General features: G+C 41.8%; 2 protein-coding genes across 4 annotated transcripts in view; one reads left to right on the top strand and one right to left on the bottom strand.

Moving 5' to 3' along the window:
• Positions 1-67: 67 nt before the first annotated feature.
• LOC114852517 (WASP homolog-associated protein with actin, membranes and microtubules) lies at positions 68-8849 on the top strand. The gene is made up of 11 exons (XM_029144986.3): positions 68-729; positions 1581-1754; positions 1856-2006; positions 2399-2568; positions 3795-3990; positions 4778-4962; positions 5346-5432; positions 5544-5639; positions 6411-6801; positions 7218-7360; positions 7619-8849. The coding sequence occupies exons 1-11, from the start codon at positions 154-156 to the stop codon at positions 7772-7774; spliced, it is 2325 nt and encodes a 774-aa protein (XP_029000819.1). The 5' UTR covers positions 68-153; the 3' UTR covers positions 7775-8849.
• A 1637-nt stretch (positions 8850-10486) lies between these two features.
• The window catches only part of homer2 (homer scaffold protein 2), a 23112-nt gene continuing 20637 nt past the window's right edge, over positions 10487-12961 (bottom strand). For all 3 annotated transcript variants that reach the window (XM_029144594.3, XM_029144593.3, XM_055507561.1), the window contains exon 9: positions 10487-12279. In XM_029144594.3, coding sequence (XP_029000427.1) covers positions 12091-12279 — 189 coding nt within the window. In that variant the 3' untranslated portion in view covers positions 10487-12090. The remainder of the gene's footprint in view (positions 12280-12961) is intronic.

The raw sequence follows: 12961 nt of genomic DNA, 5'->3' as shown, positions 1-12961 counted from the left end.
TGTTTATTGACATATGCTTTAACAGTTTACAGTCGTTTTTGAATGTTGCGAATATTTTTGTGTCCGTGAATGCAACCTACGTCACGCAAATGGCGGACGTTGTAAACAGTGACAGCAGCTTCTGGGACTCCAAAGTGAAACATCTTTTTTAAGATGAGTAGTTTAGACTGTGAGCGTTTGGACAGTCTGGAGGGTTGGGTGGCGGTCAAAAGTAACATATTTGAAGAAACCGATACGTTTAAGCTGGGCTTCATCGTACAATGGAACGTCATCGAGAGTAAGTTTGCCGTCACCTGCCACAACAGGACGCTGCAGCGACAGAAGCGCAAAGCCGAAATTCCCGTCGGCGACTCCCAGATGAGCTGGGCCGGTCTGTTCTCCGCCACCGACCTGACGCACATCCACCAACAACTCACATGCGTGGCAGACGTCCTAGGCTCGTGCTTTCCGGATCTATGCGAGTTTGAGGAAGGGAACATCTGGGATTTGCTCTTCCCGTACCGGAGGTCGGGCGCGGAGGACGAGGGCGACAGAGACTTTGACATGCCGTGCAGGAGACTCGAAAAGTATTTCAGCACGGCCATCGACGTCTGCGGACGGAAAATTGTGCTGGACACATTATTCGCCCAGGATGTGCGAGATGTTGAGGAGTACTTTGAAAATCTGCAAGAGTTCAAAAAGAAGAGCATGCAGGAGGAGATGTCCAGGGCCAAGAGTCACTTGCGACAGGTGAGTGGGATTAAACCAACATCCAGTATTAGGAGGTGCGATCAACTGCCAGTCCTGTCATATTGTACTTGTACCATCGTGTTTTTCTTTTTAATCTAATTTTATAAAGAGATGAGTATTTCACTCTCAATTAGCACTAGATACTTTGCAGCCAAAGATTTAAAACACTATTTACATTACGTCATTTAAAGCCAGCAGTACATTTAACCAGCATCACAATGTGTTTAGTCGCTCTGCTATTCAGAGTTTTACCTGTGCAAAGTGGAGGAGTGAGTGGTACCACAAGAAATACAGTTGTGGTAATAAAAGTAACACGTTTTATCCAAAGCGTTCTGTCATCTCATGAATATATAATATTGCTTTACAATTTTCTTTCAAGTTTCCTTGTTTAGAAATAAGCAAACTTATTCTTTTTCTCAGTTAGACCATCTGCTCCTGGCCTCGTGCTCTGTTAAAAACAAGGCAGGTTCACAAATTTATTTAAGATATTCATCTGGAAAAAGAGATCATATGATGCACTATCATGAGGTTGGTAATATACATGAATTTAACTTGCGGAACGTTTTGTTATCAGGACCTGTAAGTTAAAGTGTAAAGTGCAAGTGTGATTAGTTCTCACGCCAATAAAACAGGAACAGACACAGAACTGCTGTCCTGACTTTATTGTCCAATTGCATACTATGTCAATATTTTGTCTGGAATGTAGCAACACGACAAAATAATGCAAACATTCTTTGAAATGTAGCTGCCTTATTTTGCACACCACATTTCTAGTCTACAGAAAAAGCACCTTGAAAGCATCTTTCAGTCGCAAAGAATTACCCCAGACGGTAATTTTTTTTAATTTCCAGCTGTTGCAGAGTCACAGCAGCGCTGACAGAATGGTTGTGCTGCTCAGCATCTATGAAGATGAGGATGAAGCTTATCAGCATCTGGTCACTGTGGCCACCACCTTCTTCCAGTATCTGCTCCAGCCTTTCAGGGACATGAGAGAACTGGCCTCTCTCTACAAGATGGAGATCCTGGTACATACTGTATATGGAACTCAAAAATATATGTATAAGCATAGTGAAAATCACTTGAGATTAAAGTTGTCCACAGTCCTGTTTATCATGGTTCTCTGCAGAAGTCTTTGGAGTTTGAGGACTTGGGTCCCAGGAGGATTGCAGCTCTGGAGAAGGAGGCTGAGGAGTGGAGGAAGAAAGCAGAAGATGCAATCGCTTCGATACAGGACATCACAGTCACCTACTTTGCACAGACTTCAAAGGCTTTGGCTGGTAAATGTCGCTGAGTTTATTTCCTGTCTTTGTGTGTGGATCATTAAAATAAATGTGTGTCAATCCCCAGAACACAGGGAACCTACTTACTATTGGATACGCTTCATCTACTAAAATGATCCGAAACAGAGTACACTTTGTTCAAAAGAAATATCATGTGATTAAATGTATGATTTTACAGTGAAGCCAGCTTTCAGTGTGGAACCCCAGGACCCCCAATGTAATTATATTTATACGACATGTTGCCCATTGTTTTATTTTAAGCAACAGCCTTATCTCTGAGAATGTGTAAGCAGAAACATTTTTTAAAAAACTCATACCATTATCATATTTGCTCTACGTTATTTTGTGTGGACATGCAGACGGTAACTGACTCCTGTACATATGCGCAGCGATACTGAAGCAGATGGAAGAGGATAAGTGCCGCTTTGGAGCTGCTGCTTGGGCGTCTGCAGCTCCCCGACTGGAGAAACTACGCTTCCTACTGGCCAAAGAAACCCTGCAGCACATGAGAACTACTGAGATGTGTCTTGGTCGCAAAAAAGACAGCATCAGAGAAAGAGTATGTGTCAGTGAATTTAAATTTCATTAACAAATTATGTATGTATGAATCAGCAAATCTCATAATAAGTTATCAGACTACAACACAGCTGTCAAGCTGTCATATCTATGTATTCTTAGAGTGGTTGTAGGTCTGTAGGAATGTGACATAGGGTCTAGTTGCGCCACTTTATTTCTCACTTTCTGGTATTCCGGTCTAATGAGTGTCTGATCTCTCACTGATATCCTTTGATCCATTTATAAGGCCTCTCTAAAAACACAAAGAATCCCCCTGATACGCCACCAAAACCTGAATGAATAAGTCAGTGTGTCCATGTGTATATACATTCTGGAAACACGCCAGCTATATGAACTTCTGTAACTACGGGGGGAATGTCAGAAGCTTAGTATTTTGGGAATTACTGCAGTGCATTGCTTGCAGCTACGGCACAGTGTGACGTGCTGATCATTTAGTCTTTTATGCAGAGAACAGGGAACACCTTCGGCACCTTTACCTTCATGCCACTGCAATATTCGTCTGATTAAGCTCTTTAAAAATCATGTTTCAGGATGCTGGTATTAACTAATGTGAAATCTATATGAGCCTTCACCAGAGCAGCTGTGTATGAGTGTTCATAATGAGATCAGTAAGCTACACCTACGCCAAATTTTGTGTTGGTGACAACATAACTCTGCCCTGCGTGATGCACCTGCAGTGTATTTGTGTATTTGATATAAGCTCTATGTAAATGTCAAGTCCAGTGGAGGTTCCAGCTTGTGTGGTACTACTAAAAACAAGGGCATTTATGATACTAATTGATCAATAGTATACATTAAACAATATTTTAAATACAAAAGACACTATGAAAAAGTTGTATTCAAACAACGGTTCCATCGACATGACCGGAAAATGATTGACAGGAAACTGATCACGGCTGCTGTTTGTTTTATTGTGTGGACTCAGGATGTTCAGTCCCCGGCAACACGCCAAACTGGGGAAGCAGCCAGTGTCACTCGCATCTAAATCCATTACTGCTCAGATCAATTCTGCTCTTGTGTCATAAAGGCAGCGTGTCGATTATATTGGCCACAACAAATTACCTTTGTTTGTGTGTTTGTTCTGTGGAGCTAATGTGGAGGTTTCCGTTTAATAGTTGGCTCTACAGTTTAGTTAGTTGTTTCTTAAAGTCAGATTTGACAGAGCCTGAAAAAAACAGACTAACCATTTTTTCTGTTGTGGTGGTGTAGCTGGGGAGCCTGCCTGACATAGTCCGGAACCAGAAATCTGGGTGTGAGGACAGCTCACAGCAGAACACAGTGGACCAGCTGGAACTGCAGTTTTACGAAACCCAACTCGAACTGTACGACACAAAGTTTGAGATCCTGAAGAACGAGGAGCAGCTTCTGGTGGCTCAGATAGACACCCTGCGGCGGCAGATTAAAGGTATACTCACACAGCACTCACATATGCAAGTAGCACAGCACAGTACAGAAGAAGAGATACACAGCTAGTGATCATAGAGACAGAGGTTTTAGGCTGAATACTTTTGGAACTAAAATAACATGCTTACTAGCTCTCAGCATTAATTTAGAGATATAAAAGAGAAAAAAAACACAAAGCCAAAAGCTTCAAGAGCAAAATATGGCTGTAGAGAAAAAGGTTTGATTGCCTTGTTGTGAAACTGTGATAGGAATATAAAGGTCCTTGCAGATATATTGTGCAATGGCAGCTAACACACAATTTACACTAGGCTATACAGTGATGCAGCCTCAGTCTTATACTGTCTAGTCATCTGTATTGCAGGACTGTGTTGAATTATATAATGATTGTTGGGGCTGTTTTTTTGGTAATTCATTATACTGAGTATGGGCTTTACTTTGGGGAATTATTTTGTTCATGTAAATATTTCCTTAATTGCTCCTTCTGGGACATGAGATGTTTGCTTCCAAGTTGTGTGTGTGTCTACCTGCCTGTGGTGGCTTAGTTGTATGCATCCCCACTGTAACTAGTTTGACTTTCACATCTAAACAATAGGAGGCTGGTTGTGATGTCATAACTGCCTGATTAGTTTTTCCTGTGCCCAAGTGTGGATGTAGTAGTAGTTCACATACACATGATGATTTCTGGTGACAGCACAGAGTAAAACGTAAATATAAGTTGAAGTGATGCGATTGCATATGATTGGCACAGGAACAGATGGTGGAGTAACTGGATTGAATTCATGTTTCAGAACTTAAAGAGGAAGTGGTGTATTATGATGTGTGTGAGGATCCAGAGGAGCTGCAGAGCATGGTCCACACAGGCGTGCATCCAGCAGAGCCACCAGCTGTCACTCAGCTTAAAAGGCGCCTGCAGACCTTGGAGACCAAAAGAGGCAACATCTGCGCCCGGCGAGCTTACCTCCGCAACAAAAAGGTGCGGGCGACTGCAATAGACATATTGGTCTGTGAATAGTTGATTGGAAATTTCACATTTTTGGGAGTATTTCAAAGAGGACCTGGTTTCTTTTTATTGTCTGAATGTTCCCAAATACCGTGTTTATACCTAGGTTTCACTAGTTTTATGTTTTATTTTTAGCTGACAGGTGCAGCTGGCATGTTCTTCCTTACTGTTGGCTGTCTGCTCATTTATCTGATTAAACATTTATTTCCTACAACAAAGTGGAATGATTTCCCAGTTAAGGGATTTCTCCAGGTCCAGGCATCTATTTACAATGCAAAATATTTGTATGTACACTATGAATATGGTATTTAAAAGTTTTTTGTGTGCAGGTTTTAATTGCTGTGTCTGTGTTGTAGGATCAGTGCATAGAGGCCCAGGAGCAGAAGCAGCTGGTGGCAAAGCAGAGCTCCAAACTCTATAACCAGCATCACCAGGTCCAAATGGTATATCACCACAACAAGATGACCCACTGAGATGCTCCGACACCATCAAAAGTGACAAATGAAACTGGGTCCCTGTGGAATAACGGTCTCTCTCACTCTGTTTGTCTTCAGAAACGAGAGAAGAGGAAAGAGGAGGAGCAGAGGAGGAAACAGTGGGTGGACCAGGAGCGAGAGAAGACTCTGAGCAGATTACGATCCTTCAGAGAGGTTAGGCTCTGTCACTGTGTCTGCACTGCCTCCCTCCGCAGTTTCACTTTTACCCCTTATCTCTACGTGCTTCTCATTTAGTCCAGTGTTCCTGTAGTGTTCCCTTCTGTCTCTGCTCGTTGTGTCTCGTATGCTAAGGTGTGCTTAGTTTAGTGTGTAGTTTGGAGAAAATTCACGTGTGGAAAGTTAATTTCCAGGCTAAAAACGCTTTGCTTAGTGGCTGCTGTCAATCACGTCATTCATCATCTGAATGGCTCTACCACATGAACCTGTTTTTATTTAGAGAATAGTGGAAATATATAATAATATTTTCATTGACATTTTGTAAAGGGCATTCATGGTGTTCTGAGGCGAGTGCAAAAACTTAATGACTTACTGATTCCCTGGACTCTATGTTCTCCGTAAATTATCTGGGTCCATTGAATAAAACATGACTTAAATCACTAGACTAAAAACAAGGTGATAGCTACTACAAACTCAGAAATTTCTTGAGCAATTAACTCAGTGGTGCACTTGCGAATAGTTGTTGCAGGTCAGTTCAGAACGGCTGTTTTGTCTGTCACCTGATGGTGTCAGGTTCAAACCTCCACCGAGGCACCAAGTGTGTCCTTCGCACTAGCTCCCTGGGCGCCTTGCATGGCAGCCCACTGCTCCCCCAGGTAACGGGTTAAATGCAGAAGACCAATTTCGTTGTAATGACCAATATAGTCTTTCTTCTTTTATTTCTAACATTTTCAACAACTCTTTCTTCTGCTGTGCCATATTTTTCAGAAGCGACAGGGTCAGTACGTTCTGAAGACTTCTCAGTTGAGAACAAGTCCTTCAGAAGCTCCTGTTCCAGACCAGCCCCTGTCCATTATCAGCCTCGGCACCTCTCCCTCCTGTGAAGGACCCCCCCCTGTCTGTCCTGCACCCAGAAGCAAGAAGACACCCAAGAAACCACAGCCCAAAGATATCCCAATCCAAATCTACTGTGCACAACAGCCTTCAACTCCAAACATCCCTACGGCTCCTCCACCTCCACCTCCTCCTCCTCCTCCTCTTCCTCCTCCACCAAATGCCCCCCCACCTGTCAAAGCTTCCTCTGAGGACAAACCAATGGCTCTTAGTGAAAAAGAGACCCCTCCGTTTCCCGCCAAGCAAATGCTCAAACAGAATATAGGTGAAAGGATAATGTATAATTCTTCTTGTTATATTTATTACATGAAGTAGATTTGAACAACAGCTATGGGGAAACCATACAATACACATGGAGGAGAATTTGTCAGACCGCAGGGAATATTGTTTATTGGTTCCAGAGAAAACGTGTGGAGTGGAAAGTGTGTACGAACATGGTGTTCTGTCCTCAATTTCCAACGTTCCCCATGAGGCCAGAGGAGGCAATGTACCTCATTTGTGGTCCTGCTGATGCACACACACAGCTCCAGGGGGATAGAAACGACCAACACAACTTCATTTTTTGTTACATTTTAAAAGAAAAGTTTATAGAAATGTCCTTAAAAATCCTGCACATATTTCATAATACACACACATCTGTTATTGTAGAAGTGAGTGATTTTTTTTTTTTTTTTGCTCAAGGAACAATGGATGAAGTCTTGGCTTCACTGCAGCGTGGACATAGTCAGCTTCGAAAGGTCCTTGAGCCCAGGACAGCGCCCCCTGCTGAGGACCCAAGGAGTAGTCTGATGTCTGCAATTCGACAGGGTGTCACTTTGAGGAAGGTGAGAAATTCTGTCAGAAGAGACTGATATAAATTAGCCAAATTTACAGCATGTAAACAAACCCTGAATAGCAATAAAATAAAACATTTAACATAAACTTATGTATAAGAAAAGTTAAGGATTTTGACCATATGATAATTTTCTACTGTTATACATCCAGTTAAATCTGTGTACTTTGGGCTGTGACAATGCAAATGTCTGAGTTATCCACCACATACAGTTGTAACAGTAGGAGGCAAATGGACTCTTGTGCTGCAGATGGTCCCGAAACGTGCAGAACTTCAGAGCAGCGGCGACAACGAGCTGGAGCGCAGCATTAAAGCTGCCATGATGAGGATGAAGAAGGTGGCGGCTGACTCTGACGAGGAGGACAGGGGAGATGATGGGACACGCAGTACAGATTGGGACAGCTGAGGCTCACATGCACACACAGATACATACACCAATGAAGATGTTCCGTCATCGCTGCTCGTCTCTTTTCTTCATGATTCTGAGCTTCATTTTATGTTTTCCTGAAAGCTTCTGTTTTTCACATGGACAGGATTACACCTAGTCTGACTAAAACCGTATGCAAAAGATGCACAGTAATCATAGTTTTTTTTAATTAGCCTTGAGATGTTGAAATGAATGCAACTAACCAGCAAATGGATGAAATTATGATTTCTTCCAAAATAAGCAAATGAGACATTGTGTTTCAGCAGTTATTTGAGAAGAAAGGCCGAGCAGTAGTACTGTAGTACACTGTGTACACGATTGAAATTCTCCCAGCTACATTTCTAAGGGCCTTCTGTGACTTTCACAGCAGGGAAATTCTCCACTGCAGGCACAGACAAACACTCTAAAAAGAAAAAATGTGAAACACACTGTAGAGCCTAAAACTCATTTTTACTTTGAATGTAATAAATGTAAATCTCAATGATTGTTTATTGACAAAACTTTACCCCAACTATAGCTATGGCTTACAAAATCGTCTGTTTTCATCTTGTTTTTCAAAAAGCAAAGGAGGAGTTACGTTTGGAAGTGAAGCAGTGATAATCATTTACAACTACAATGTCACAGTTTATGTTTTAGGCTGTTTGATGCACTGTCCTTCTGGTCTGTGTCTAAAAGGTGTGAATGTGTTATGCCTTAAATAGGGTGTACTTCATTGTGTGATGGGCTGTTTTTTTATCTATGATGTCATAACAAATGATGTGACAGATAAATAATGCAAATTAGTTATTTGCCTCCTGGTTGCTATTGCTGTTTAAGGCAAATGGCCATTAAACATGTGACTCAGCACTTACTTAAACTTCTCAAAAAGACAAGTCTGTTATGTTATATTATATATGGCAAACATCATTAGTTCGCATACGAAATTAATTCTTGCACTTAAACATAAAACTTCTGAATGTGCAAAGATCCTTATTCCAGTGTCTCTGAGCTGTGGATGGATGATGGTCGAGAACTTGTACTGTGTTTTAATAATAAATGAAGACATGTAAAATCACGATGGACACTTGATCTCTACAGATTAGTTGCACCTAAGCTCTTAATAAATGATAGTTCTTGGAATGACTGACATCATCTAAAGAGGCGTCTTATCAACCCAACCCTGGTGAGTTTGCTTGGTCAGGTTTGTAGCCCACTCCACAATGAGTCATATTGTAATATCCATCCCGGCAGCCATCACTCTCCAACGTATGTATCCTTCAGTGACAGTTCAGACATCCCCAGGCAGCTGTGATTAGACCGTTGGACGGACTCCGCTGTGTGTACTTGAAAGCAGCTACTGCAGATGCTGCCGCAGCCGCTCTCACTGGCCAGGCCGCTCCGCATTCGTCCAGGCTAATCCATGGATAACATCCAGGTGATTCAGGTGGAAGGCAGGCCGTGCTCCTTGAGAAAGGTGCACATTGCGAATCTTTAGGCGAACCCGTCAGTCGAGCGTTAACATAAAATTCCGCAGCCTGTTACTATGGCAACAGGGAGTCTGAGTGGTAGTGGCCTGCAGAACCATCTCCCCCCCCCCCCCCCCCTCTCTCTCTCTCAGACACATGTAGAGCAGCGTAGTCTCTTAATGATGTTTCACCAACTCGCCCACTCATCACCCGTCACACAATGAGCCTTGCTCAGAGAATTAAAGAGACTGTAATGAACGGCAGAGGGGACAGAGAGAAATGCTAATGCTGCTGCAATACTGTATTTACTGCACAGAGTGTGACTGATAATTGATGTAACATAAGTACAAATTACTCTAGTGGTTGTTTTACTAATTTTTCATTTGCACACTTCACATTCAAAAGAAAGAGAAAATATCCATAGCCTGGAGTGTTGGACAAATATCTAAAGTGACCTTCTGGTGGCACTGGCTGAAAAGTCAATGGATAACCACAAATAATAGCATTCATAGTGTTTAAACAACATTTTATATTAATCTATCCAGTTTCCTATCGGTTTAAATTAAATATCACGGGATTCTGTCTCATGAAATTCCATCCCAATTGACGCTGATGCTGCAGAGTGATAATGATAATTAGACCTTCAACTTCCAGGAGGCTCTCCGTCCGACAACGTCATCAGACTCGCTTGTATAATTCTCAAATTAATTGAAGTAACATTGATCTATACCATTCCAAGTCGATCATTCACACTATTATTTACAAAAACAAGTGGGATTAAGTTGCCAAGGCAACATGTGCTCCACAGATCTGCAGTTATTTCCTGCACTGAGAATTTTTTCATTCTTCAAACAAGCTTGTGTAAATTTCCTTCTTTTGCTCTCATCTCAAAGAAATTGATATCTGTCACTGACTGTGGTTAAATCCTGCTTTGGTTATGCCTTCACCGATGGGATTACAGTTACATTTAGAGCTACTGTATGTAAATCAACATTACAGAGAGAGACCGTGGTGGAGCTCCTGCACTGGATGGCTGCAGCTGTAGGTTCATTCCGCCACGTCTCAGCTTCACATGCCTCAAGCAGAATGTTTAGGAGAACTGACAATAACTTTGTTTCCTACATAGAATTCACTATAGTGATGTGCACGGAAGTGGGGATGATACTGTAGTGTCCTCTTTGTGGAGCTCTTGCCAAATGCATTACACTTCTTGAAGCGAGGAAAAATAAAAGACAGTAACTCAGTGTTGTAATTAAACTAAATTTTAACAATTGTCAGTTCTATTATACAATATTGAACAGAAGTCACAAAAGTGCACAAGAGGCATTGGTTCAGAAGGAAGGATCATATGTTGCTATCCAGGTTCAGGTGATTTATGAGCACAGCTAAACAGAAAGACAGCAACAAGCAAAAGTCCCTTCATACATAATCAAATCTTATAACAAGATTAAAACAGTAGTGAAAAATAGAATCATAGTATAACTCAGTAGATCTGCCACCTCGACTCATGCCTTTGACTTCAAATGTACCAGGTTTGAAGATGACAGGTACAATGCTGCAAACAGATCTTTCAAAGTGTCTGAATCCTGGTTTGGTTTTATACATTACTGTACATCTGTGAAGACGTCGAGTTAAGGTACTGTTGATTTAGCTGGTTGTTCTAGAAATGCTAGCTCTAAAAAAAAAATACAATAAAACAAACATTTCAAAGAATTGGACAAGGTTTGAAAAGGCCCTTATTATCCAAATGTGTCCAGTACACAGCCACATTATTTACCCATAGGGCAGCACTACAGTAAGTCCCTTCACCCTTCATATCACCTCCACCATAACAAAAACTAATATGTAGCACATAGACAGCTTTGGAGACACATCTTTGTTCTATGATGAGACGAGAATACTTTTACGCACACACACAAAGTCCTTTAAACACTACACTACACTTAGGGCAAGATGGAGATCCTATTATTAGTTTTGGATGGTTCTAAAGGAAAAGGCCTGAGGCGGGAGAGTTTCCCTTCTTTATAGTAATATAATCAAAATGCCTGGTGCTTGAAAACAACCCAGAGGAGTTGGTGAATTCCTGCTGTAGTCCCTTATCAGAGTTGCTTTGGTGCACACCTGTTGTGTTGTTTGAGTTTGGCACCACGGTGATGTCCATCATGCTTAGGATGGGCTCGTCTGCTTGCACTCGCTTTTGATTTACTTGTCAAGGTGGTGGTCTCTTGGCCAGTTCTCCCGGAGGCACTTTGTGTCATGGCCGGTGCACACGTGCATAAGATCGCATCAATACAAACGATCTTCCAACACACCTGAGATAGACAAGAAGCAACAGCGAGGACATTTTGTAGATGAATTTCAACTAATTCTCTGGAGGGGGCAACAAGGAATAACACCAATTATTACTTGAGTGATGCTGAACAGCATCGTCTCTTCCTATTTTATTTAGCCCTTTTTAGTCCCCTTGTCTACTCTTCTACTGCTTGTGTGCAGCAGCCTTCAGAAAATAGAATCTATAAACCCACCACCAGCTTTTTTTAAAGCCTCACCCCCCACAGAAACAGATAAATAAACTGTGACTTTTGATTTAGCTTAGCAGCACACAAAATGAAGCCATTCGATGCAGCACACGGGGCTTCCTTTCCGTTAGTCTGCCAGTGTCTCTCGGTCTCTCTCTCTCTCTCTCTCCAAAAACATCTTTTTCACATAACAGTGTTTATTAGAAGCTGATAGTTTCTGAGTGGACATCACCTTGGGGGAGTAGGTGCCACATAGTTTCTGCTCTGAAGACAAACTGTAGTGAATCGTTTGTACCTGACCTCTGACCCTTTTAGCTTAGTGCCACTTTTCTCAGTTGTCCACCCCTAGCTTGGAAAGCCCCTGTCTGAACTCATGCAGCTCGTCTATCTTTCCATCCAGAATATCCATGAACTTCTTCAGCTCTCCCTTCATGCTGCCCTGCTTTTGTCGACTGTCATTTATTTCCACCTGAAGACCCTCTATCCTTCCCTCCAGCTCCTTGTTTTTCATCTCCGCCGCCTGTGGAAGCATAAGGGAAAGCTGTTACACAGGTCAAATCAATGTTGACATTAGTGTCAGAACAAAAAGGCATTTCCATTTAACCAGTGAAAGCTTCTTTCACTTACAGCTACTTGCAAAAAACTCCTCTTTTTTGGCTTTTTAGCATGTCAAATACAAAAAACATGGGAAAAAATGATTTTCATTAACAGATGTTTTGATGAATATTTGCAGAACAGAATTAAAATGTACATTATCATAACTCAAAATGAGGACGCATCCGTATTTAACATGGGAGGGTATAGCAAGTCTTTCAGCCTAGCAGGTGGAACAAGTGACATTAACACCAAAGATAACATGGCAAAGGAGGACTTTAAAATAGGAGGGCTAAATGAGTGCTGCGCCTCCAGCTGACTCTTGAAACCTGATCTCCACTTACAGTAGGTTGTCGCTTTTAAATAGAAGGCATATAGCATGTACACAGAAGTGGAGTAGCCATGCTTAGATATTTAGATATTATTGCCACAGGAGAATCTAGAATAGGTTCTGGCTTAGTCTTAAGTCTTGCATAGACAGAGGTATGTGAGAAATGCCATGGTCTATGTCTTTGCTCAGTGTCGTTAGCCAGTTAGATAAACTCCTGCTTTGTTTTCATCCACCAGACTGGTTGTTGCAGAAACAATCCAGGCCGTCGAGCTTTGTG

Source organism: Betta splendens, chromosome 3 (genome assembly GCF_900634795.4).
Source record: "Betta splendens chromosome 3, fBetSpl5.4, whole genome shotgun sequence".
Classification (NCBI taxonomy): Eukaryota; Metazoa; Chordata; class Actinopteri; order Anabantiformes; family Osphronemidae; genus Betta; species Betta splendens.
This window is presented reverse-complemented; position numbering and strand designations above follow the sequence as displayed.

Bases quoted from the DNA above. Each gene is read 5' to 3' on its own strand.
- LOC114852517 (XM_029144986.3), top strand. From the start codon at position 154: ATGAGTAGTTTAGACTGTGAGCGTTTGGACAGTCTGGAGGGTTGGGTG. The intron at 730-1,580 runs GTGAGTGGGATT...TTTAATTTCCAG, and splicing joins CCAAGAGTCACTTGCGACAG to CTGTTGCAGAGTCACAGCAG. The intron at 3,991-4,777 runs GTATACTCACAC...TTCATGTTTCAG, and splicing joins CCTGCGGCGGCAGATTAAAG to AACTTAAAGAGGAAGTGGTG.